Source organism: Planococcus citri, chromosome 5 (genome assembly GCF_950023065.1).
Source record: "Planococcus citri chromosome 5, ihPlaCitr1.1, whole genome shotgun sequence".
Taxonomy (NCBI): Eukaryota; Metazoa; Arthropoda; class Insecta; order Hemiptera; family Pseudococcidae; genus Planococcus; species Planococcus citri.
In genome coordinates, this window is record NC_088681.1 from 43,364,872 (window position 1) to 43,392,187 (window position 27,316).

The following is a 27,316-nucleotide window of genomic DNA, read 5'->3' on the forward strand; positions in this document are numbered from 1 at the left end:
AGGTTACATGATCCAAAATATTCATAATTGCTTAAAATAATACACAAAACATCGAAAAAGATAACTTTCGTTATACAAAAAACACTAGCAGTGACACCTCAACTTGTACGGATAATTATTTTTGGCTATCGCTGCACCGAAATATACGCAAATTTATCCAAAGACTAAGGCATTTTGATTCTTGTTTTGAACACATAACATTTTTTTTTTTCAAAATATTCTCTTCGATTTCATTCGTGATGAAATAAGTATAACTAAAATGAGCAATTGAAGTTGTACTCACCAGCTACAGTCTGTTCCAGTTGCTCATTTCCTGCGAGCTTGCCAACAATCATCGAGGTTGAGGTGCACGAATAATTCAATCAAAATATGATAATTTTAAATCATTCAAAAAATTCAAACCTTCGATCAGTGTCAATCCTTCTGCAGCTCTGGGAGCTCTGGCGGCCCTTCCTACTTACGTTCGGTAACCACGCGATCAGAAAACAAAATGAACTCTGATGAACCGAACATTCGAAGATACCACGTAAATAACGAAAAAACATAAAGGATAGGCTATACTGAATTTAAGGGGATACTTATTCCCTTAACTTATACTTTAGCTTGGTTTATACTGAATTTAACGTGCGTTAACCTAAAATTTGCCTTTGTTTAACTTCTAGGGTTAAGTTTAAGTTTACGGTTAAATTCAGTATAGCCCCTCCTTGATTTTATTCAATAAAAATACTTAATTTCATCGCAAATTAATTCGTATTTCGCCGGACAATTTCGATGCAGACAGATACATGAGATACAAATAAAAACACGTAATTCAAAACGAAAAACAAAGTTCAACTAGAACGTGATTGTTGAAACATCACTTACCGACGTCGACATGATTGATTAACACAATTTTTTCACAAAAATAATCCAAAAATACTCGAAATTTCGATAAAAATAATGCAGAATTTGCAGAATCAGAATTCAGACTTCAGTTTTTATTTTTTGTTTGCAAAAAATTTTATCACGTGAGTCACCGGAGTCACGACGTGCAAAATGTCGCGTCCAATCAGAATGCGAGTTCAGGCAATTCAGTGCTGCCAGTTACGCAACGTAAAACTATAAACAAAGTTTTGTAATTTTTTTTCGTCGCAAAAAACATCGAAATGTGTTTTTGAATGGAAAAGTACTGATGAAAAATTATCAATAATTTGTGTGTTGTTATGTTGGTTATACTTTTGTTGAAGAAAGTTTTGAATTTCGTGTAAAAAATACTGCGATGAAATGTATTATTAGTATAAAAATGATCGATTCATCATCGGAATATAGAAAATCAACGAGAGGACGATACTATACAAGTAAGAATTCACCCACATGATCGTATTAATTACTTTTATTACTTCTGATAACTCGTAATGTACAAAATAAAACCTCATTCTGGTAACAAAAACGTAAAAAATAACTCGTACAAATTACATTATTCTTTCATCTTACCAACTGCATAAGAGTACATAAAAATATCAACAAAAATTATACGCAGAAATTGAAAATAAAACGAAAGACTTCTTGAGCAAAAGATTTGTGAACGGGTCATCAACACTCGATTCGTACAAATTGGCGTTATCTTAATAGCTTGATAAAAACGCCGGAGCTGATTGAATAATAAATTCGAGATAATTAACCCATTAACGACGAAAATTTACATCATTTTTCTGTTCCATGATCTCGTTAACGAAACACCATCGGTCAGTTCCATTTTCTAGCGTTATTCCTGACCTAAAGAATGCTTCTTCGGTTGACGTCGTAACGTACCCAGTATATTTATCATTTCATGAACGACCGGCGGTTCTGGTTCTTTCTTCGTAGAATTTTGTTTCTGAAAAACACTCGTGGATAAGTTTCGGTTTCGAGATAATGAGAGACGTTTCGTCGATATAATATGTAATAAATTTAGCGTAAGTATATTTACTTCGATGGTTTTTAAAGTGAATTTTCCTCCTTTGATTTCGTTAATAATATCGTCAATAGCACCTGAACAAGGTAATTACCGTCGACAAATTAATAACGCGAAAACCAACGAATATTATAATTTGGAAATTAATTAGGTAACTAAAAACAACAAACCTCCAGGAATAACGGGTTTCGGTTTCTTCGCGATACCCAACATATCAGCGACTTCGTCAGCTGCACTTCCATCCGAAGACCGTTGATCTATCGTGGCTGATTTTCTAATTATCAAACCATTAGATGATCCTGTTAATGGAGGAGGTGGCGGTGGAGGAGGAGGCGGTGGTGGAGGTGGAGGAGCACATACAGGAGTTTTGTTTGATTTCAGTTCCATCAGTTCGGTTTCTAATTCGCCAACTGTGTAAAGACAAAAGGAAAATTTCCAGTCAGGATTACTTCTCGTTTGGCTGAAAAATCCCTTCGAGTGATGTTTCTGTAATTTAGTTTCAGATTATAACCTACCTCTGCTGGATAACGCGTTGCATTCTGTCTCAGCCTGTTCGGCTCTTTGCAAAGCGGTCATTAATTCATTTTCGGTGTTTTTCAATTTCTCGTCTATCGATTCCGATGAGCTGTTGGATTCGTAGTCGACGATTTTTTCCTTTAAAATAGTAATTATTTCGTGTAATTCGGCGATAATGTCAATTAATCGAGCACATTTTGTTTCAGCATTTACGCACTTTTATGAAATCGATTTCCCTGCGCATACTAGTTTGTCTTTTTCGCACAGAAGCTCTGAGAAAACGAATTTCACTCAAGATTTCATCCATATTCGGCTGTTCGATAGAATTATAAAATTGGTCGTCTACCTGCGGATAAAACTACCTATTCATTCGTCTGTGGCAGTTTCAATTTCGAGAGAAAAAAATAAGATCAAAAAACAGTTACTCTAAGCTGTATAGTTTCCAATTCGGTGGCATATAGTAAATTTTGAGGTGCCGTGACAAGCTCATCGTTGTCAATGTTGACAGCATATTTCGAAGGCTTAACCGCCTCCAATTCCTATAATTTATACGCCAGTCTCGATAAATAACACTCGGTAAAAACAAGATAAATCAATACTACGACGAAATTCCCAATTATGAAATATCGTCACGAAAATTACAAATCCTTTTTAACCACCCCACCGTGAAAATACATTCTGCGCGGTTATTTCGTGTCTTTTACGTTGAAACATCGAGGTATCCAAAAGAGGAAAAAAACACGAAAGGGACGATAGAAAAGACGCGCCCAAAGATCCTTTTTTTTTTCAACGTCAGCAGTCTTCATCGGACCGTTAGTAAAATATGGTGTGGATTTCGCGAGTGAATGATTCATTTCCTCGGCTTGTTCGCTTTGTTATGATACGAGGTACTGTTATTCTTATCACTAATCGCAATACTCATACCTATTTACACGGATTTATCAGCTTTTGGAAAATTCCTGTTGAATTATTAATCGTTAAATATCGACTCGACAACGTTCGACGTACGACAAGGTCGTCGGTAGTAATCTTTTTCATTTAAAAATTCATAATGTGAATTTTAAACACATCTATCGACAAGTACTCGTCGTTTGGTATAGGAAAACAACGTAAAAAAAACAACAAACCGTTTAATCAACTCGATTACTCGATTACAGTAGATACAAAGGACTCGATAAATTGACAAAATAACCCCGCACTCTTCGGTCTTCGTGACCCGAACGATAATTTAATTTCGCGAGAGATTTTCTCGTGTATATTTAAAACACCGGATAATTTTTCATACGCTGTTTCGACCCTTTAAAGAAAAGCTTATCGTTAATAAAACCACAAAACTACCTTTTTCCGGAACACTTTGCTGCCAGAAACGCCCATTTAACCTACTGACACGATCAACACAGATTTTCTGAGCTGTACGAGACATTCGTTTGATTTAATCGAGCAAGAAAAACCAAGTTTGTTTTGAGAATTACCTAATTTTCTCGAGCTTCTTATGCAAATCATCCGGTAAATATTTACACAGTTTATAGGGAAATGAATTACCGGCTAATATTGTTTATCCATTAAACAAATGTCATAATCAAGTCTGATTCATTCAAAGGGGTAAATGCTGGATTACAAAATGTGCTCTCGTTGAGGCGAAAAACACGCAACAAACCACTTTACTCACTTTTAAGTTACCTTCGGCGAGTATTCTAGTTCTACGTTCCCTTTCCAAGGTATTATTCAATTCGACGATTTGCTCTTGAGCTTCACTTTCGCGAAGTTTAACCGAATTTAATTCCGCTTGTAGTTTGGATACTTCTTTTGTGAATTCTGTATCAAAAATATTCATTATATGAGAAATTTTTTTCGAAAACGTGGTCATTTTTTCGAGGATATTTGGCTGTAAGGAGTACCTTTGATGGTATTCCTAAGTTCTTCGATTTCGGCATCTTCGGTTGAGCCGGTATCAACATCGTCTAAAGTCTGTAAGGGGAATTCTGGTTTGTCTATCATCACTTGTTGGACCAATGCTGAGCTTCTTCTTTTCAACTCACGGTTTTGCTTGTACCACTGTAAATATTTCAGACGAATTTTACTCGTAGTAATTAATTGGCCATTCTTAATACTCATTTGGGTCATTTGAGTTCCTCGTTTAAATGCATACCTGCGTTGCTCGTGACATAGCCTGTTGCATCGTATTTGTTTCAATTTCATATTGATTTTTTAGCTGGTCGTATTCTTTGTACATGGCTTCCGAAACTGTTGGCAAAATATCGATTATTTTTAGCGTTCCATTGATCAAAACATATATTTTTATTTTCATGTTGTTTTTTTTTCAAATTCAAAGCTCTTGAAAATGCGAATCATCGTCGTTATTTTGAAAAATGATTTTTCCAAAAATAGAAAATAAAATAAAAAATTTATCATTTACTCGAACGAACAAATCATTTAATTTTTATCAGTTTCAACTTAAAAACAGTTGATTAATTTCATTTTTTTTTTCAAAATTTCATCACGAATATCACATAATTCCATGACATTATTACGAAAGCGAGCTGATTGTAGCAAAATAGATAAAAAAAAAAAATTCACGATAGTCATTTAAAATGATTTGTCGCGTTAAATAACCACATTCGATAACACGTTAGTTCGTGATTTGTAAAAAGAAAAGAAAAAAACATTAACAAAGGTTATACTTTTTTGAATAAATTTTTAATCGCTTCTGTGTTTTCTGGTTGGAAACAATACGTACCTTTTCTCAGTCGAGCTAATTGTTCATCCTTTTCTTTTAAATGTCGCACCGCGTCGTCGCGTTCTTTTTGAATAATTTTAAAACGCTTCTCCAAACTCAAGTATTCAGGAGAAGCCGCTGGAAAAAAAGTAGAAAACAATTAGTGCGTTGTTTTGTGAGGAATTCTCGACGATTGGGATTTATTTCGAGTTATAGGTATGTTAATTCTATTTTGTGTGTATTTTTTTGCAGTAAGTTCAATAGAGATATTTTTCAGCGTTTTGCCTCCTTCCCCTTTCGATTTATCTCTCTCATTTTCCCAAAATAATTTTTACAATTTCAGTTCCAAGAGCCATAAGTATCGTTTAAATATTTTTTTGCGTTATTAATAATGAAAGATTCGGATTTTTTTTTAAAATTTCATTGAAATTTAAGGTTATGGGCATGTATTGAATATGTATGTAGACGAAAAATGAACATGATTATTAAAAAAATCGACTTCATTACAGTTTTTTGTTTAAAAAAAATAAAAAAAACATACTGGAAATTAACTGGTGATCTTCCCGCCCAAAAAAATTGAAAAAAAGTTTGATAAAAATACCAGGGTTGGGTATCTACGCGTAGAATAACCTATTCTACATTTTGGTGTAGAATGCGTAAAATTTGATGTAGAATGTGTAAAATGCGTAGAATAGACGTAGAATGTGTAGAATGCGTAAAATACGATGTAAAATGCGTAGAATGCGACAAAATCACCCATCTAAAAGCCAAAAATATTGTTTATTTATCAAAAATGTGATTTGAAAAATGAAAGTTCAACTATTTTGTTGAGCAAATTAAATTGGAAATGTGAATCTTCTTTTTGATTATGTAACCTGATTATAAAATAAATGATGGAAAAAATGAAAAAATTAAGTTTTTTGAAAAAAATTGTCTGCACATTTACCTATTCTACACATATTCTACGCATTCTACACATTCTACGCATTTTACATGATTTCCAGGCTATTCTACATGTGCTATTCTACGCGTAGAATGTCCATGTATTCTACATGGTGTATTCTACGGCACAACCCTGAAAAATACTCTATTTATGCATCAGAATTCGTAGTTATAAAGAATACCCCCTCCCCCCCCACTTCTTGAGAGCAAAAAATTTCCCAGCTCCGAAGCAACGTTGGCATTCCCGTGCTGAGAAATCCAAAATTGAATCCCCTTCCCACCTCCCTCCCCCAGAAAAGGCAATGAAAATTTTTCAAACATTTCAAATTTTGCCATCAGAATTTTTCTAAATAATAGATAAGCCTAATTTTCTAAAAAAAAAAAGTTTTTGGTCTACTACGTTATTTTGGTATTTTAGGTATTTTCCCCTCCACTTCACCCTTTGAAAAAAATTGGGGATTTTCAAAAAAAATTCTGTAATAGAAATTGGAAGATCTGCATCATTTTTTTTATTTTTCCGATCTTAAAGGCTCTGAGCTGTAAGGTCAACATTGTTGGGGACGGAGGGAGTATTTTGTTGGAGATGAGGTTATTTTGAAGAATTCTACCACAACATTCTAGAAGTTTTGAAAAAAAGTTCTCCCAGTTTTCTTCAAAATTTTTCACAACGGAGGTACCCCAACTGGCAGAAAAGTTTTTGAACTGAACAAAGCTCAAGATGAGCCTAGAAATCATTCATAAATAGGCCAGCAGTCAAAATGTTGAGAGCTAAAGGTGAATTTTTTGATTTTTGGTGATTTTTAAAAATCGAGTTCGAGTCAAAAATACGAAAAAAATTATATCTTCACCAAATTAACCTACAAATCTGAAATTTTGTATGTACCTTATCCTATTTACAGAGCTTCAAATCGATTGGAAACGATTTCGAACCATTTTTTACAGTTCTGGACCCTCCAACAGAGTTTTGAAAGTTGAAATTTCCTCAAAGGTTTACCTAACGAAGTTGGAAAAGTAAAATACACTTTATACTCTAATTTTAATGTGCTGAGTTGACTGGAGGTGGTTTTGAGCCGTCCTGAAGCCTCCAGCCGTATTTTGGAGACTCCAGATTTCCAAAAAGTGGCATGAAAATTGCCCAAATTACCTTTAACATGTTGATATACCTCTTGTTGATGATCCACTTGACCGATTACTCACCAATTTTTCAAAATCGATTTTGTCATTTCAAAACCAAATTTTTGTGGTATTTTCAATTATGAAATTGCTGGAGAAATGAAGGTTTCTCGACAGGAAGGAACCTATTTTTGAAAAATTACGTATAATTGATCAAGTAGTAGGCTATAATAATAAGCATCGATCGCGTTCCATAAAAGTGTTGAAGTTATTTTTTTTTTTTTTGCGCGGTTTATATGGCCCTCTAGGAAAATATAAAATTTTCAAAATTTGGCTGGAGGCTCTAGAACGCCTTGAAATGAAACCATCTCCAATTGATTCAGCATGTTGAAATTAGCGTTCAAAGTAAATTTTAGCAGTCCAACTTCATTGAGTAAAATTCTGTAGAAATTTCAACTTATGAAACTCGTCTATTCGAAACGGCTCGAAGCCGTTTCATATTGAATCAGAGGGTCGAAAATAGAGCACATGCCAAATTTCAGCTTTCTGGGTTGACTTGGTAAAATTTTGATTTTCTTCGCATTTTTCACCCAAATTTTATTTTGAAAAATTAAGCCAAAAAATTAAAAAATGCATAGCTTCCGAAATTTTGGCTGCTGATGTAATTTTACTATAAAAATTTATTTGCTTTTTTATCATTTTCTCAAAATTTTCAACTTTTTTACTAAAAAATTATGGTCAATTCTGTAGGTTCGAGAAAATTTTGATATTTCTCGACGTCTTAAGGTCAAATTAGACGATTTCCGGAATTTGAGGCTCCAGCACCATTTGGGGAGGGGGATTTAGTAATCTAGAGAGTGGAGTATGAAAAAAGTGAAATTCTAATATAACTAACTGAACTAACCTCTTCCAGAATTTATGTAAACATGAAAAGAACAACCCACATACCTCCCACTTTACATATCACTTTGCATTCTTCTCAACATTTATTATTTTTAAAAAATCTCATTTCGCTCTTTAATTTTTTATCCTTCTCCTTTCAAAGTCAGACTCCAAGCAATCTACTTTTCGATAAATAAACTACATTATGTATTAGAATAATGAATAGAAAATAGTCAACTTACATTTGGAAATGGTCTGAAAGTTGTTCTTCTTGACTTCGATCTCCGGAGATGGACTTTTTTGAAAAATATTCTTTTTGATTTCGTTTTCGGGTGACTGAACTTTCCATCTATCCTCCTTGAACCCGTTGCTGACCGGTTTCAGGGCGATTCTACGATTCTCAAAGGATTCTTTTTCCGACGGACTGGCTTTACCATTGGTAAAATTCGTATTGACTTTGAAACCATTGCTATTGATAGAATTATTATTAAACCCATTACTCTTATTGGTATTAGTTTCGTAAATGTTTTTCAATTTTTCGGTCCTATCGGCGCCGTTATCAACGACGTTATCACTACTACCATTTCGATCTAGATTTAATTGAGTTGTAAATCTAGTATTAACGGTATTGATTTTGGGTTTTTCTGGCTCCGAAGCTGCGCTTTGATTTGTAGTGTTCCATTTTTTCAGAATGATATCTTGTTGGTACTGTTCGGGATTCTTCTTGACGCTGACGAAGGAATTGTTTCTGAATCCGTTGAGGAACGAATCGTTGGTCTGCGGCGTGATTTCTTTCTCGGGAGATGGGCTTTTGCGAGTTTGAAGCTTGAAAGGCGTGATTTCTTTCTCGGGAGATGGACTTTTGCGAGTTTGAAGCTTGAAAGGCGTAGGTGATTTGTTTTCGAGGACAAATGCCGATGGTGTTTTCAAACCGGACACAGGAGATGGTTTCGATGGTGCTCCGAAACTGACTCCAGGAGCTGCAGGAGCTCCACCGTTGCTAGGCTGGTTGAATTTCTCTCTGAGATTTTGAACGCTCATGATTGTACGATCGATATCTGGAACACGTAAACGCGAATTTAATTAGTTCACATATCGATCGAGTATCGTATACTGAATGAAACTAGGAGAGTGAGGAAAGCACAACGATATGGGAAACCAATTCGTCATATTATTGGTTTCGTGTGTTATGTACTGTGATTCATATATGCGCCCAGAAATCTCGCGTATATTACTCATAAAAACACCTCCCCCTCCTACCCAGCACCAGCGGTTCCTTTATTACTTATAAACAATGTTTAAATTACGCAAAATGCGTTATAAATCATCGAATTATCGATATACCGAGTAATTAGAGAAATTGATAAGATGAAAGCCGGCGACATAACGGGTTTCACTCGATCGCTAAAACCATCTTTCGCTTCCTCGTGTGTGGCGAACGAGCAGCAGACTGACTGATGAATTCACCGAGTATTAAAAAAAATATGCCAAAATACATAATTTTTTTTTGTTATCTAAACAGAAATACGATAATGTAATCGAACATGGTTTTCAAGATTACAACATTCATAATGTGAACTATACTGCTCGCCCATTTATGTATCTATTTCTTTCGGCTCATTTTAATTATACTGTTTTTGTGTAACGAACGTATAGGATGTGCGTTTAATTCGAGCATTTATGTGAGTATTAAATAGTTAAGGATAAGTACGTATTTAATAATTTTAATGCGGTAATACGCGATTTACCATTTCTAAAATGGCGTTTTTATCAATCACAGGCTATCATGTACGAACCTGTACCTCTACAAGATGACTTGCCCCATGAGGAGCCGTAAGTTTCCCTTTCTTCGTAGTACCTTGGTTTAAATTTACATGGGATCTTAACCACCTAGCTGTAGCTTAGCTTCCCTCCTGCTTTCTGAAATCGCCTCGTTCTTTTACCTGATCGACTGACTCACTGACGCATCGATCAAAGATGCTCGTGTGTCTTCAATGAATCGTTATGCAGACAGAATGCCGCCGAACTATACGAGCTCGATGACTAATTGAGACTCTTTTAAGCGAGGTCGGGTCCGGAATATGGTGTACGATTCATACTTTCGATTTCCGCGGAATTTAGGTGCGTTCGATTATCAAGCATGTGATTATTATGATATTTGGGATTAATTTTGCTACCTGCAAACTTATTTATGGGCTTAATTTGTATTTGCCTACTTGTCTCGCTATTTGAGGGGAGGGGAGGGGGGATTTATACCTGTCAGTAAGAAAAGAGGGCTCTTTTTATTATTTACTGTTGTCGTTTCTTGGAATTTTGCTTTTTGCTTCATACATTCGATGCTATTATTTCATTTTACATTTTGTAAGCTTCCACGCATTTTTTTTCTTCTGATGACTTTTTTTCATTTTATAGTCAATTCAATTCTCTTTTTTAATTTGATTCGGTCATTTCTAAAACCCCATAAGTCCAAAGACCTAAATTTTTCAGGAGAGACAAAAAACTGTTTCAAGCAAATTCTTACGTGTTAAAGTGAAAACCGATATCAGAAATGGAAAGGGCATACAAAAATACGTATTTTGGGTCAAATTTGGATTTCAAAAGTTTTGCCATCATCGCTATATTACGCCTTGAAGTGCGTGGACTTATGGGGTTTTAAAAATGACTGATATTTTTGTAACTGAATATGGTTTAAAATTTCATCTGAAGGACCTAAGAAGCTTCTAAACCTTTCTAAACGATGAAATTCAATGAAAGGACTGAAAACAGTTCACTTGGGAATAGTTTTTTGGCTGTTTTATAAAAAGAAAAATGTTTTATTGAAAAAAAAGAACATGAAAAAAGTACAAAAAATCGAATAATAACTTCGAAAAAATGATAGTACGGATGATGCTTTGACACCAACTCATTTTTAAAACCTCGTAAGTCCGGACTTATGGGGTTTTAAAAATGACTCGATTTTGAATCGGAGCGATTTGGCGGGAAAAAATGGTCGAAACAAAAAAATTCCACCGCCAGCCGATAGAGCTCGCCACATACTATCAAAATCGTAAAAAAAGTGAAAAACGAAAAATCTGTGACTTATGGGGTTTTAGAAATGACCGAATCATTTTTTTCCGTCAAAAACTTATTGGAAGATTTATTAGAGATTTTCTCCTCAATTTTTGCTTACCATTGTCAAGTTTGACTGTTGACTTTCAATGTCCTAAGTGTAAAATGCTGTCTTGCATGCAGTGTTTAAAAGGGAATTTTTGGGAATATTTTAAAATCCATGAATTTAATATCCGTTTGAAAAATCATCAAAATCCAAAAATTGTCCCAAAACATTTAAAGGGCATGTTCTAAGTAGAAATTTTTTCAAAAATATCAAATAGGATGTATCACAAAGATTCTCTAAACATGTTGTGCCCTTTCATTCATTTAGACAGGAAGAAATATCTATAATTCATTCCTTTTTCAAAAGTAATTTTCGAGAAAATAAGTCCACTTTTTTTGAATATCAATGTAAAATACATATGTATATTTTTTTCGGAAAATGAGAAGAGGGGAAGAGAAAAGAGAGGAGAAGGGCTACATTATTTGAGATTTGTCAGAAAAACAAAGAAATGGAATTTCTTATTAACAGGTAGTGAAAGTAGTGAAAAAAAGGTGATTTTAAAAATGGATTGTGAAAATAGTAAAAAAATAGCGAATTTATTCAAAAAGGTAGTGAAAAAATGTAAAAATTCAAACGTGCAACAAAAACCTTCAAATCATTGAAAAAAAATTATGTTTGATGAAATTAAAAAATACTTTGTTGGTACCTGTACAAATTGTCTTTCAATTTCAATTTTTTTTAAATTTTCTGTGAAAAATTTGACTTAAATAATTTTTTTGAGGGTGAGAAGGATGGAGGTTGAGTGGAGAGCTTTCTGAAAATTAGGTTGAAAAAAGTAGTGAAAAAGTAGTTACTCAATTATTTTTTTCAACAAAAAAAACCGTTAGATACCATTCCTAAACACTTGTTCAATTTTTTCACGAATCGTCAATTTTAAGAATAGTATGAGCAGTGATAAAAATTCATAAAATGTTCCCGTTTGCTCTGATCGTTCAGCTTCATTAAAAAACACCTGACAGAAAATGCAAGGCTCATATTCGGTTATTTTTCAAGCAACCGAGTGGTTGCTTTATTTAAAATTTTGTTTACTATAAAGTTAATTTTTTTTTGTGTTTAAAAATTAAAACTATCCAAGTCTCGTCTCGCCTTTCCTCAAATTTTTTAAAAAGCCTTGTTTCTTGCCTAAAATATTTCCCTAAAAATTTTCGTCTTTTTGGGAAAAATTCCAGAAAAAAAATCTCACTTTTTTGGCACAAACCTGACTAAAAATTACGTTTGTTTTCAAAAAGTTGTAAAAAAAAAAGTCTCGCTTTTTTTTACAAAAATTGCGAAAAAGCGTCACTTTTTTGTAGATTGGAAAAATTCTCAATTTTACCAAAATTATTGCTTTAAAGTCTCGCTATTTACTTCAAATTGCGTAAAATTTTCGGTTTCTTTCATAATGTCCCTCTGTTTTGCCATTAACTTGCTAAAAAGCCTTGCCTTTTAGTTTAAATTAATCGTCATAGTCTCGCCATCTATCTCAGTCTCCGTAGTCTCGTTTTTTTACTGAAAATTTCTAGTTTTCTGCAAAAAAAATTCCACCAAAATTTCCAAAAAAAACTCGTGTTTACCAAAAAGTTGCAAAATAGGTTCACTTTTTTGACAAAAAACGTAATAATGATTTATTTTTTTTGTTAATTAAAAAGTCTTACTTTTGATTGAGTTTCCTCGTCAAACTTTAATTGAAAAGTTTTGTTTAAGTAAGTAATTTTTCTTACATTTTTAATCGACAAGTTTCTTGTTTTTTTGTTATTTTTTTCTGCACAAAAATGATGTTTTGCACACATTTTATAAGTTTTTTTTTGTTACTTCCTGGTTACTTTTTCCTGCTTTTTTGGTCAAGCATTAAAGTTATGTACCTCCTTTTTTTTTTTTTTTTTTAGATAAAATTGAGTACGAGCTCTGTTTATGGCATTTTAATAAATTTTCGTCCTCCTTTTCCCGCGCTTTTGCGTGTCCTTTGCCTTGATGCTTATAAATAACCCAGTCAAAACACAATTACATTTATCCAAATTTCAGCTTTCTAAGTCATCTCCACTTGGGCAAAATAAGGGGGTTTCCACCTTAATTCCACCTTAAATGGGATGGGGGTGACCTAGGAATCTGAAATTTGGATACGTTGATCCCAATGGGGGTACTGACCAATGGTATGATTTTGGACCCTTTTCATTCATCTGGTGTCATGTTATGTCCTTCCAAAAAATGACCTTTCTTAATTTCCAACTTTGACCCTCCCCACTCCAGAAGTCAACTCTAGCTCCCAAAAGAATCCCATTCCCTAAGTTTGACTTCATTTTATCAATTAGAACAGGTTCCAAGTTCCAAGTCATAAAATGTAAAATTAATAAAATCACGTCACTTTGAGGGGTTGTAGCACCACTCTCTTGGGGCTAGGGAGTTGGTCGATAGCTCATTTGATAAGTATTGGAGAGGAAATGAAATTATCACTGAGCTCATTTTAATCAAAATTTGAAGTTTTTGACAAAGAACTGATTTTGGGAGGCTTTGATCCACTGTGGGGGGAGGGGGGCTTTTAGTATGTTGTTCAGCACATCGGCCTACACAATATTCACCAAAAAAACCTTTGATTGCATTAATGTTTGGGTTCACCTGTTTTTTTCCGCCAATTGACTGGGCTATAAAAGGTAGGTGTAGAAAATTGAAAAAATTCGTTCGAAAAATCGAATATTATTTTTTCAAAATTATTTTCAAAACGCTTAGCTCAAGCCAGAGGGGAGAGGGGAGATCCAACATTGACCAAAAATTCAGAACTTTTCCTGCATCTCTCTGAGGTCATTTGGCCTTGATTTTTTGCCAGGCTCATCCCATCAAAATTCGAAAAAATTGAAAAATACTCACCCTTTTGAACTTCTCATGCATTCCTTCCTTCCTCGCTTTCTCTCTTTCTAATCGTGAATTGAGTATAATTCGACTTTGATCCACATCATCCTCGTGTGTGAATTTTGCTATTGCAGATTTCCTTTTTTCCTCTCTCTTTACGAGTAGGTACCTACCCACCTATTTCTTAATATGGATGAAATATCAAATCTGTTTCCTTTTTCTTGCACCATTTTTCCACTTCAATGCCATATCGACTGTTTACTTCTCCTTTTTTCATTTCAAGAAAACAATCGCAATTAGGTACATAACATCGAAAAATAACAAAAAACAAATCGATAAAATGGAATCACACTCGAGTTTCTTGATCGTTCTATTCTCAAATCTAACAGTTTGTTCGGATTGAATTCGTCGGCGATCGTTCGAATCATGTGTTTTGTTCGTCAATCTTATGACCTGCCAGTGTAAGTGTATCTTGTGTAACTATATAAATTCTAAATTGAATATCTAATTTTTATTCATTACAAAGATTAGTATGTGAATCATACCACGTGCATTCAGAACAGAAAATACCGGTATCCACCTAATATGTATGTGGTCGTTATCTGGAAGTGGAAACATTTTAGGCTGAAATTTTGTGTAGGAGACGGTACGATTCATAAATTTACCACATGATGATGATGAAGACCGGTTGTCATCATGTGTTGGTCATCTTTCGGATGCAAAATGTAAATTCTACGGGCAACCATATGTTATCCACGAAGTGAACTTAAATTGAATATCAATATACAATAGATGCATAGTGATTCACAGTAGAAAAATTTCCGCCTCGAGTTAACACACCCTAAGGCCCTCTCATCACTCGATTCCTTCTCTTCTCTTACTCGATGTCATCTTCATTGACGAAAAAAAAACAATACGTAGGTCTAGGTATATTTGCTTGACTTACACACACGTACATTAAACGATTGTGTACTTGACGTATACTCAGGCTGAATAATTGAGAAACCCTGATGTTAAAGAGAGAGGTAGAGAAACGTAAGTGCATTACGTATACATTCAGACAATAATTTTTAACAAGATACGGATGTCTCTAGTCTACGCAGCATTCATATCATATACACAGATCCACTACACGTACGTACCATTACCATAGCTTATAAGTACATATGATTTCAACAACGTCATAATTAACCGAACCCAGCAGAGAATACTTTAGAGCAAGAATCGCCGCAATATCTTTCATAAATCGTTCTCTTCGTATAGTGCTGTACTCATAGCCTATAATTCGTCAATCGTCAGTTCATCCTTCGAGCTCTCGATGTGAAAAAGTGTATGGTACTCGCGAATTTATCCGCTGGACTTTTTCGATACCTATACGATACTACCTCTCTGTACAGTTGTACTTTCGCTGTTGTTGTTGTTGTTGAACGCTTCGCGTGATAAATTATAACTTAAGTTACCTGGGTGACGTCACTGGCTTAGCCAAGGTAAGCGCAGATAAACCTGTTTAAAGTAGCGTCGTCGGCACCTCCACTCGTCACTTCACTTGGCGATGATTACGCCAGCTAGTATATGGTAAAAAATTTCCTATGTTGTTAAGTGGATATCTGTGTTATGCCGAAGAGGCCCTCTAGATAGGCCGATGGAGTTAGGGTTGTTGAGATGTACCTAAACCTAACCTGCCTGATTGGATTTAAGTGTTTTGGGCTTTGGGAAGTGAAATTCGTAAAGCAGGATTATTTGGTTGATGAATTTTGCTTAAATATGGTACCCAAACCTAATTATATGTCTCTGTGTGTAATTGAATGACAATATGATCTATATCCCTCTCCCCTCTTTCGCCGTTTCACATGTTTATTGACTTCGTTTGGAAACAGTTCGTGAATATGATCTTTTTGACTGCCTTTTCTCCAAAATTCTGCTCAAAAATGAATACAGAGGCGTCTTAACTCTGTAAAAACGTTTAAAATACAAAATAGTGTTTGGTAAAAGTTGATGAAGGGTTTTTGAACCTGCTTGAAAATTTTCAAAAATGGGATAAAATGGTAGTAAGTAATATTGAAAAAAATAACGTTGAACACTTGTGTAAAATCAATAAAAAGTTCATAAAAGTTTATGGAAATTTTGTGTAAATTGTTCAAGTTGGCATTATTCAACAAATTTTAATTAGATTTTGGTTATTTTTCAAAAATTTCTGTTAATTACCCACTAATTTTTATGGAAAATTTCATGATTTTAATGATGGTTCGAAGTATTTTTATGCCATAAATAAAGTAATGTTAACAATTTCTTGCTAATTTTCAAAATATTTTTCAACAATTTTTACGAGTAGGTATAAAACTTTAACTAGTTTTTTTTCATTTTTTTTTTTTTTTTTTTTTTTTTAATATATTATTCGTTTTGTTTCGTTTCATTTCCATCCTTTTTTCATCAAGTTTTGAATTATTGTAATAATTTTCTAGCAATTCAAATGATATTTTATGAATTTTTGCGGACATTTTGGGGGAATTTTTCCAAATATTAATTATTTTTTGATGATTTTTCTTTAGAAATTTTAAATTTAAATAATTTTAGAGTTCTTTCATTTTATTAATTTCATATTATATTTTTAATGACTTTCCCCTGAATTATGAACGAGTATTTTCTTCAAAAAATGGTGTATTTTCAAAGAATCCTCGTCCCCTCCCCTTCCTGAGGCAAAAATATGATACACCTAACAAAACACCATGGATAAAAAATTGCATTCTGGTGACTATAAATTTCGTTTCTGATTTTCAAAATGAATCAGAGCTCAATCACGCACGTTGAACATTTTTAAAGATAAGTATGGGAGAAACAAATTTAATTTTTGAGTGCATTTTTTAGATTTTTAAAATTTTTTTAGCCAAAAAATATGCTTACAAAAAAATCAAAATTTTACAAAATTGACCTAGAAAGCTCAAATTTGGTATGTACTCCAGTTTTGGCTCCCTAAATTGATTGGAAACGTTTTAGAACCGTTTTGAGCAGTCCTGGAGCCTCCAGTAGATTTTTGAGAGTCGAAATTTGCATAAAATTTTGCCCAAGGAAGTTGGACAGCTAAAATTTACTTTATACTTTCGTTTTCAATGTGTTCAGTCGGCTGGAAGTGGTTTCAAGCCATTCTGGAGCCTCCAGCCATATTTTGGAAATTCTAAATTTTCCAAACGTGCTATAAAAATCTTCCAAATAAACTTCTTCATGACGTATGTATAACGTGATTGGAGCTTACCTATTTAGTGACTCACTTGCCACATTTTTTTCCAGAATCTGTAACTTTGGGAACGTAATTTAAAAAATATACGATTATGAATAGGGACATGGCAAAAAATGGCCGTGAGCTGCCTGTTTTTAGTGTCATCATTGTTATCAATTCTGAGGTAACTCGCAGCCAATGACATTAAAGCGTTCACGTGACATCAGCTTCATTCAGCCAATCAAACTTTTGTTTTTGGTTTCTTACCTCAGAATTGATAAGAGAGCCAGAGGGAACGCCATCTTTACCATGTCCCTATCGATTTTGGAAAATTGGTCTTTGATTGGTCAAGGTGGTCAGTAAATACATTGAACACATGAAGTATGCTGGGTCATTCCATGCTAAATCGGCGACTTTTTGCACGAAGTGTCTTCGATTTTTTTCAAAATCAGATCATGTGTAAAGGTCATCAAACGATAAAGAATGACGCAAACCGGATATTTTTTGGATTTTTTTTTGGCAGAGCTGTGGGGCTTCAAAGTTCTCCAAAATGGCCGAAAATGGAAAATTTCAGTTGCAAATTGCTCCGGTTACACGTGGTATAGAATTTCGAGCTTTTTTTCAAATTGTTGTACTTTGAGAGAGTAATCGACGAATGATGTCAAAATCAGGTTTGCCACTTTCAAAAACCTAAAAAAATCGATTTAAAAACTTAAAATTTAAATATAACAATGATCTCGACGAGTAAAAATTCTGAAAAAATTCTCAGTTTTAGTCCTTTTTATGTAGAATGAAATGACATATCAAAAAATTGGACTGGCATTTTTTTTTTCGAGAAGAAAAATTAGAAGTCTTACACTTAATGCAAAAATACCTACAATCAGAAACCTAAAAAAATGAAAATTTGAATTTTTGTGATATTTTACCAATGTGTTCACGAACATGTGAAAAAAATCCCCCCTCTCCCCTCCCAATTTGTTTTTATGACACTTCTTAAAAATTTTAAATTTCAAAAATATGGCTGGAAGTTCCAAAAGAGTCTGAAACCATTCCCCCTCCCCAATGAACTCAGACTGTTTAAATTAAGAGTAGGGTGTAAAGAAAATTCTAGCTATGCGATTTCACTGAGTAATATTTTGTTAGAATTTCAATTTTCGAAAATTTGCTGAGGGCCCAGCGAACTGATTAAAACAGTTTGAAACTGTTTCCAATCGATTTGAGGATTCAAAAATATGATACACAGAAAATTTGAGCTTCCTATGTCAATTTGGCAAAATTTTGTTTTTTCTCCTTTTTGACCCAAAGATTTTGAAAAATTCACTAAAAATTTAAAAATGCATTTTGGCATCTGAAATTTTAGCTTGGTGATTTATTTTTGCGTTCTTTCTCGATTTGGCATTGTCTGGTTCGAAAATTGTTTTCCCATTTGAACACCTCCCTTATCAGATCAACGTTTTTCAAAGGGATGTTGTAGGTATTGAATTCGATGATACGATCTACTTTCGTTTTTTTACATTTTCAAACATCTTTTTTGTTGTAGAGAAGAGATGGGAGTGTGAGAGTGGTTTTTTCAAGCGGTAAGAACTTCAATTTGTGGAAAGTAATTAAGTATTATCAAACATAAATAGCCCTAACACTAAAAAAAAATAACAGTTCATTTTACAACTGAATGCTATTGGAATAGAAATTACTCGATTGAGAAGTTATTCAACTCTACACTCAAATAACAGTAAGAATGAAAGTGGTCTTTTTTTATCACCTACTGGACCCATCCTCTAGACCAACTTTAACAATGTCAAACTCACGATGGAAAATTTTCTAATTCAAATACATACAGATCGAGAGACCATCTGCATATGGGATCTGTAAACCATTCGGTTCTTAACCAGATCGGCAATAATTCCCAATTTCGACCACTTAAGGTGCATTAAATCTAATCTAGTCAAATAAATCACGTATTTATACCTAAATCTATTCGTGACCGAGCCACAAACACCGACACCACCGTATTATTGTCGATTCAGCAGCAACACAATCATCCAAAGGAATAGCAAAAGCAAACCTACGCACATACTCGTAGTATTGCGGATTGTCCAAGTGTCTGGTGTCTAGACTTTGTGGGCATCTTACTAGTTAGCGACATCTGCTAATGGATATCGATCTTACAGGTAATTAGATCGCGAGAGATATTTGGCCAAAGTATGTAAGTACCTAACTGGAGGACCTGACCGGTTCTTGTGCCAATATGGTCTCAAATTAACTCTCTTCCAATGTGCCTTGTACCCTGGGGCATGAGGTATGGCCAGTGACAAGTTACGAATTCATAAAGCAGTCAGGGTGCACGATGACTCATCGATTTATTAGCTACGAAGTACACAACACGAAGCTGTTCAGGCGCCGCTGTGTGTTTGTGTGCGAGAGCCGAGAAACTTGCAAATTAACTGAACAATTTTCAAGGTGATAGCTGTTGTGTCTTTGGACGACGTATACGTGTAGTCCATTTGTAATTGTATTCGTCGCATTGTTCAACATATCGTGTTGTATAAATTCTCGCGATTTTAGTGAATTTCCTTAATTCCGCGGACGAAGCGAAAAATGTAGCCGAATTGATGAGTGGAGGGGTTTTCAGGGTACACATACTCGTACGTTTAAATTCTCGGTGAAAATAAAACCATTCTATATAAATAGGGAGCATTAAATCGTGCAGCTTTTTTTTCAATCAGGTATGAAATGGAAGCTTGGCGAAAGGGAACTTGAAAGTGCAAGGTATCTGACCATATATGACGTATATTTATAAGTGTATCTTTTCGTATATGGGTCCTGTTGATGTCCTCACGAGGACACTGTCATCATGAGCTTAACATATTCGTATTTGTAAACCGCGAACGTTATTTATTATTTATGCTGTATTCGTCGAGCTCCTTCCAATAATAGAATCTTACTTGCAGTTTCCAAAGTATGGCAGATTATAAGATTATAATATACTTAACGTTATTACGCAGATGTGGAAATTTACCTTACCTACGCTTATACAAATCTCGGCCAACCGAAATTTCTGTTGGAAATATTTTTCGCATTTTGCATAAGTAGGCCTACCTACGTGAAAATTCGTATACTTATTATGAGCATTCGACACTCACACTGTCATAAAAATGATCATTTCAACCGCATTCTTCAGGTGTTATGTTTTTGACCTCGAAACCATATGGAAGTGTACCTACTGCGTTATGATAGTTAAATAAAGTACGAGTAGTGTTCTTTCTCTCGGTCTCTTTTTCAATGGGAAACAAAAACAATGAGGGCTTTTCAAAGCAACATGATAAGATTGACTGATAGTACTTATTTGCAATGAACGATTGCTGTCATTGTGTTGTTTTGTTTTTGTTGTCATCTTTATTCTTTCATCACGTTTTGACTTTTGAATCTTGGATATGGCAATATTGTTCTTATTTTGCAAATTGATGGATTTTCAGATCTTGAATATCCAATTTGTGAACAGTAATCGCGGTTTTAATAATTTTTCTACCATAAACCTGCGATCGAATATCAAAATTGTGCAAAGGAATAATTATCATGCATTTTTTCCTATTTTTGCTCAATTTTGAGCGCTGGACAGCTGTGTTGAAAAATTTACACCTATCAAAATTCTCCTTTTTTAAAACTATTTTACTCTTTCATTTCAAGCATCAGGTTTTAAAGAGGTTGTAGATCGAATTTTATTTGCTCTTCTGATTTCCCGCAATGAAAAATGATTGTATTTTCGGTTTCCACGAATCTAATTTGACCTGAGCAGAATTGGATCAAAATTTTGATCAGAATCGATCTGCTCAGACCTGTTAAAAATTCAGTAGGGAAGACTTGATTAATTTTCTCTAGATCTGAATCAGAGATAGGGCGATTCAGAAAAAAAGGATTCGTGATTCAATTTTGCTATTTTTGCTGTATTGCTAACTTGAAATAAAATTTGACATACCTATGTAAAATAAAATCATAAAATATTTCGGACAGATTTTGCGGCATTTTAATTTCGACTTTTTAACTCCATATTATTTTGACGACATTTTGTGAAAATTTAAAGTTTCACAAAATTAGGCTCTAGGAATTTTAAAAAAATTGTTGGAGGCTCTATAGTGACCTTGAACCCACCTGCGGTAGACTTGATGGCGCGTTAAAATTGGAGTGTAGAGTGAATTTTGGATTTCCGACTCAGTTTGGTAAAACTTTATGGGAATTTCGAGTACTGGAAAATCGGCTGGAGGCTCTAAAATGACTTGAAATATATCTGCAGTCGACTTTACGCGTATTATTGCTGAAAATTTGTGTTTTCAATTTTCAAGATGAACAGTGCTCATTGCTCAAAAAAATTGATAAGACATTTTGTATCACAAAAATCCTCCTCGAAGAGAAAAAATTGGAAAAATTGGTGAATTTCTAAAAAATTGAATCGCAACACTATGATTCAGTTACAGTTGTGAATCGGATTTATCTCATTTTCATAATTCATTTTTGTTTTCAATCCGATTCAAAATTGATCAGCGATTTATTTCAGCGATTCGAATCGCCCCATATCTGATCTGAGTAGATCTGATTAGACCTGGTCAAATCAGGACATTTCCCGAATCCAATTAGATCCGTCCTGATATAATCAAATCTAGTCAAAACCACAGTTTTAATCGGATTGGATCTGAATTGATCTTATCAGACCGTACGAGATCCGGACATTCTTGTAATCCCATTTGATCAGATCTAATAAGACTAGTCCAATCTTGATCGGATTCGGATTAGATTTATTCAGACCTGATCAGATCCATCTGAATAGATTTGACCAAACCAAATCGATCAAAGAGAGACTTGATTGAATTTGTACTGATCTAAATAATAGATCTGATTAGACATGATCAGATTCAGACATTGCCCGGATCCAACAATCAGATCCGAGCTGGAGGCCCGTTTCTGATCAAACCTGATCAGATCTGGACATTATCCAAATCCCATTAAATCTAATCAGATCCCGTTTTTCCCACAGGTTGTCCGACTGACAGATCAAAAAAACGGTCCAATATTTAACTGGCGATTTTTCGTATTGTTTCACAGATCCGTAAAATGGGAATTTATGAAAATTATGCATTTTGATTTTATGTCTGTTTTCTACGCGTAAAACTGCAATTTTTTTTATTGCAAGTGTCAAATTGAATTTTAAGCATCCGAAAAAATATTTTATCTATTTGTAGGATCAAAGTCATCATTTTGGACAAAAATTGAACGCAATTACCAAAAATTCATCAACTACTCTCAGAATTTAATGATATTTTGTCAAAAATGCAGAAAGTATGTATCATGAAAATTATTGTTGAATTGATCTCCCAATCACTGAAAATAAAAGTTATCTTTAATTGGTAAAAAAAAATAGCATGAGAAAAATTGGTTGAAAATTTATTAAAATGCCATAAAAATTGTAAATGGGCTAAAAATTAATGAAATAGGTAACATAAAAATTGAGCAAAATTTTGCAAAAATGCTCAGAATTATGAATAAAAATTGGGAGATTCCTCGTCAAATCCTCCAAAAATTGCACGATGGTTTATCGATTTTTATCAATATTTTGCAAAAATATTCTTTAATTTATGAATCAATTCGTTCGCGAATGATTCACAAAAAAAGATTCATTTCGTTCGTGAATGATTCCCCAAAAATTAAGTAAATGAATCGATTCATTCGCGAACGAGTCACTCATACAAACCAAGTTGTTCGCGAATGATTCATCAAAAATTGAGTAAATGAGTCGATTCGTTCGCGAACGAGTCACTTATACGAATCAATCCGTTCGCGAATGATTCTGTAACTATTGATCAACTCTTTCGCGAATGATTCGCCTAGAAATTAATCAGTCTGCTTAATCGCCAATCGGTTGTGAATGACTCGATTCGATTCGATATGATTCACTTCGCTTGAAAACAGATCAATACGTAATTCCTATACAATAGGTTCATAAAAACCGAATCAATCAATTTTTTTTAATCGCCAATCGTTCGTAAATGATTCGATTCCATTGTAAACAGATCAATTGCTGTACAAATATTTCAAAAAAAGTGAATCAATTCGTTCGTAAAAGATTTTTATTTGAAGAAAAGTCGGTCTTCAGAGTTTTTTTTTCCAATTTACTCTGCTATGAATGGGCTCAAAGGGCTATCCGTGTGTGATGACAAAATCAGTGTTATCACTTTTAAAACTCTATAAAAATGAATTTAATTGAATAAAATTAGGTAGGTATAATTATGAAGCCGGCGAGTTGAAATTTTGAAAAAAAAATCTTAGTATGTATGGAATAAAATATCACAAAATTGCGGTGGCGTTTTGGTTTTTGTTTTTGTTTTTTTTTTTTCGTGAAAAACATTGTTTAAGATCATCATTTTTAGCTGAAATACCGTTGGAAATTCAAAAATATGATTCTTACACATTTTCAAAATATTTTTATTATTTAAAAAAAAAAAATTAAGATGAAAAAATTCCCTCCATCGCCTAATTGAGCTCCAAAATGTAGCAAATCCGTAATTTTTTGCGCAGTGATAGCAAAAATTCGTGAAATATCAGAATTTTCAGTGCATTTGTGCTCGATTAGGAGATTGACAAGTGCACGGTTGGGAGGGGAGTGGAGGGGGATTTTTTTGTCAAAATATCAGGACTCTTATAAGTATAATCCAAAATGGTTGACCTTATCAATTTTTATCACTATACTGAGAAATTAAATGAGACATTTGATTAATCATTTGGAAATTTCTTTAAATTTAAACAAGCTGCTGAACTGAATCATATAGTTAGGAATATTTCGAGTTAAAATCGCGATATCGCACGTTATTCGGAAAGATAAAGTTGCTACCTATACCAGGTAGGTACTAGGTAGTAACTAAAAAATGGAATTTTAAAATAAATTTATGTAGGTACTACGTATTACCCAATATAATATGGTAGAGATTGAAAAACACGAAAATGAAAAAATAAATAAATAATTCTGATTTCTGAACTTACAGCACAATTTTTGGAACTTTTCACAGAGAATACACAGGTCTCCAAACTGTCAAAAACACACATTTCGGTCCAAACTATCAAAGTAATTGCGCTGTGGGTCCGAAGTTTTTTCTCGCCCGAGTCTACCTTTTGGTCTCAATTTTTTTTTTTTTTTTTGAAAAGTTGCTAGGGGCCGATTTGATCATATTGACCTGCTGTACCTTTTAGCTTTTGTGCAGTGTCTATGAGGACCATTACTTGATTGGTTTCATCTCCACCACCTGGTGATCACCTACACACAAAAATTTAGCTTTGAGTCTCTTCTCCATCTTGGGAGGACTTCTCGTTTCCTATATCATGCTTTTCAGGCACATAAGTATTCCCTTTGCCCATAGTTTTGCTCACGTTTCAAATTCACTCATTTAGCTTAGCCTTCTTCTCCCCTCACATAACCTTATACGTGTTTTAATTTTTGCAGCCAAAAAATAATAATACGAATTTCTCTGTACTCGTCTAATGCAATTTTGTATTTTTTTTTTTTTTGCAGGTCACCAGCTAACGCTTCCGGTTCAAATTCGGTTGCTGCGCAATCCGCACCCGGAGCCGGCGACTCAGATGCAACACGAGTAACGAGCGGATCGACCGAACGGACCTCGATGTCCGCCTATCACCGTCAACCGTACCTTTCGGGCCGGACTTCGTGCAACGGTAAATGGACTTCGGTCGCGATGGAAATGCAATCCTGCATCGATTCCGATTGCCCTTTACGCGAGTCCGACTCGCAGCACCGTCTTAATATGAGTCCAACGGGCGAGCAGAATACGCTACCGGACGAGAAGCGAAAAACCCTCGTATGCTGTTTTGCTTGCGTTCTTGTGCTCGTGTTGAACGTGCTCTCTACGGCCATCATACACGATCGTACGCCGAATGTGGCCGATGGTCAAACGCCTCATCCTCCTTTACGCGATATCAGTTTCGATGCGACTTCTTACAGTTGGACGGAGAGCAATACCTCGATTCTGTTGACCATATCGGAAATACTGCTAGTCACCTCGACGGTCATCGTGTTCGGTTTGATTCTGCTTCACGAGCACAAATCGATCGTATTTCGTCGATTGTTTTTCATGTTATTTTTACTCTTTACGGCGCGTTTACTCACTATGAACGCCACCATGTTACCTATTTCTAGTACGAAGCTGTATCGTTGCGACGAGAAACGAAGTCCGTCCGAGATGGGCGTCGTCACGCTGAGATTCTTCGAAATCCTCGTCAGCTGGGGTCTGTCTTCGGCCAGCGAAATGAAATTTTGCGGCAATTACATCTACAGCGGGCATACGACGATGGTCGTGCTTAATTATCTGGTCACCGACGAGTACTGTCCATCTTTGACCGTAAATATCGCCGTCAAAATCATGACACTAGTCAGCGTGCTGCTACTGTTGGTATCGCAGTACGACTACACCGTTTCGGTGATTATCGCCTATTATATAACTACCCGGTTGTTCTGGCTCTATCACACTTTGGCCAATAATCCGTCGCTGAAAAAGCTCAACGCGACTAATCAGATCTGCAAAGAATGGTGGTATCCTATATTTCAGTTTCTAGAAGGTAATGTTCACGAAGTCGTACCGCCTAGATTTAAATTCCTTCGTTAAAAATTGTGATATTATTTAATTTATATAGTTTTTATTCGATTTATTTTCTCTCTTTTATTTTATTTTATTCATTTTTTTTTTTTTTCGTATTAATAGGTTTTAATTCATTATTGTAGGTAGTTTGTAAGATGATAGCTACTTAGATGGTTTTACGAATACTTGAAAAAAAAATTGCCTGTGTATAATACTATATAGGTAGAGTTGTTTCAGCGTCACTTAATTTTGTTACCGATATAGGTAATTACGAGTAAATAAAGAAAGAAATAAAAATTACGTTTTCTATAAAAAATTTCGTTACTTTCATTATCGACTCGTGTTGGTACATTATAAGTACTTGTATATGCGTCGAACACAGAAACACATACATATATCGGATCTTTAATTACCGTTCATTATGACGACGATGTAAGCTATATAACATTCGAGATTCAAGTGACAGTTACCTTTACCTACCAGAACCTCACCTCATCTGTACCACTAAGCATCGAGCACCCATATCGAAAGCAAACGTGTTGCTAATGTCTTCTTATAGGTTGTCGATGAGAAATTGGGAGAAATTTCAAACTCCTATACAATATTAACTTATGCTCGTTCAAATAATGTAATCTAAACCAATGTGAAGTAATCGAGACATATGAGCAGGAACATGAATTATGTAGAATAAAGCACACAGAGCTACTGCCTATGAGCTCTTCAAGTCTGCAGGAAAAAAATCTCCAAAGATCTAAATTTGAAAGGTAGCGCCTCGGCTCATGCTGCCTCTCAAAATGAACTAAGCAACCGACAATATTCCATTCGTGCATTTTCGCTCATGCGACCATAAATCATTACTCGAGCGAACAATTTATCAAAAGTCGCTGTGTGAGTGTGTGGGTAGAGTATAAGGAGGTACGCGGTATGTGTACAGCGTGTATATCTTCATCTGGCAATTTAATAAATGAGTAGGGCTCCAGGTGAAATACAGAAGCCATAAAAAACAACAATGACATGGTTGGTGGGAGTTGCGAATACGAGAGAAAAAAGTAACTTGTTGTATTAGGGCTATATTTTGTCTGTAGATTTTGGCCTATCGAAGGGAAATGTTGATACGTGATTTATTCGCAAATTAAATGGACTTATTTGTATCATTAAAATGAGCTGGAAAAAGAATAATGTACGATTGGTTTTTTTAAAAGCCAAGTCTAGATTATTTGTATACAATTTTCTAGAGAAAAAATTCTTCAATTACACAAATTTTCATTTATTTAAAAAATTTTGAAGCATATGCCATACTCTCTTTAAATGGGATTCCTTGAGGTGGAAGTCATTCTCCAGAGTTCCGCTTCTAATGTATTTTTTGATTTTGAATTAGTTATTTTTCAAA

At 34.5% G+C, this 27,316-nt stretch overlaps 3 protein-coding genes and 1 long non-coding RNA gene across 4 annotated transcripts in view; 2 read left to right on the forward strand and 2 right to left on the reverse strand.

The window, feature by feature from the left end:
* Positions 1–1,014, reverse strand: part of LOC135847337 (uncharacterized) — a 110,599-nt gene extending 109,585 nt beyond the window's left edge. Inside the window, exon 1 of the long non-coding RNA XR_010559149.1 lies at positions 284–1,014. This is a non-coding gene — a long non-coding RNA (uncharacterized LOC135847337). The remainder of the gene's footprint in view (positions 1–283) is intronic.
* A 115-nt stretch (positions 1,015–1,129) lies between these two features.
* LOC135847330 (adenylate kinase isoenzyme 1-like) overlaps positions 1,130–27,316 on the forward strand; it is a 69,725-nt gene continuing 43,538 nt past the window's right edge. Inside the window, exon 1 of the mRNA XM_065366802.1 lies at positions 1,130–1,337. The gene's annotated coding sequence lies outside the window, so the exon portion shown is untranslated. The remainder of the gene's footprint in view (positions 1,338–27,316) is intronic.
* The window catches only part of LOC135847320 (uncharacterized protein DDB_G0284459), a 35,605-nt gene continuing 9,643 nt past the window's right edge, over positions 1,355–27,316 (reverse strand). Inside the window, exons 2-10 of the mRNA XM_065366788.1 lie at positions 8,345–9,160; positions 5,187–5,303; positions 4,599–4,693; positions 4,348–4,504; positions 4,119–4,264; positions 2,449–2,587; positions 2,104–2,343; positions 1,949–2,010; positions 1,355–1,855 (exon numbers count right to left, since the gene is read on the reverse strand). Of these exons, the coding sequence (XP_065222860.1) occupies positions 1,745–1,855; positions 1,949–2,010; positions 2,104–2,343; positions 2,449–2,587; positions 4,119–4,264; positions 4,348–4,504; positions 4,599–4,693; positions 5,187–5,303; positions 8,345–9,143 (1,866 nt within the window). The 5' untranslated portion in view covers positions 9,144–9,160 and the 3' untranslated portion in view covers positions 1,355–1,744. The remainder of the gene's footprint in view (positions 1,856–1,948; positions 2,011–2,103; positions 2,344–2,448; positions 2,588–4,118; positions 4,265–4,347; positions 4,505–4,598; positions 4,694–5,186; positions 5,304–8,344; positions 9,161–27,316) is intronic.
* On the forward strand, positions 1,862–26,242 carry LOC135847331 (phosphatidylcholine:ceramide cholinephosphotransferase 2-like). Its single transcript, XM_065366803.1, has 3 exons — positions 1,862–1,934; positions 9,883–9,935; positions 24,846–26,242. The coding sequence occupies exons 2-3, from the start codon at positions 9,889–9,891 to the stop codon at positions 25,951–25,953; spliced, it is 1,155 nt and encodes a 384-aa protein (XP_065222875.1). The 5' UTR covers positions 1,862–1,934; positions 9,883–9,888; the 3' UTR covers positions 25,954–26,242.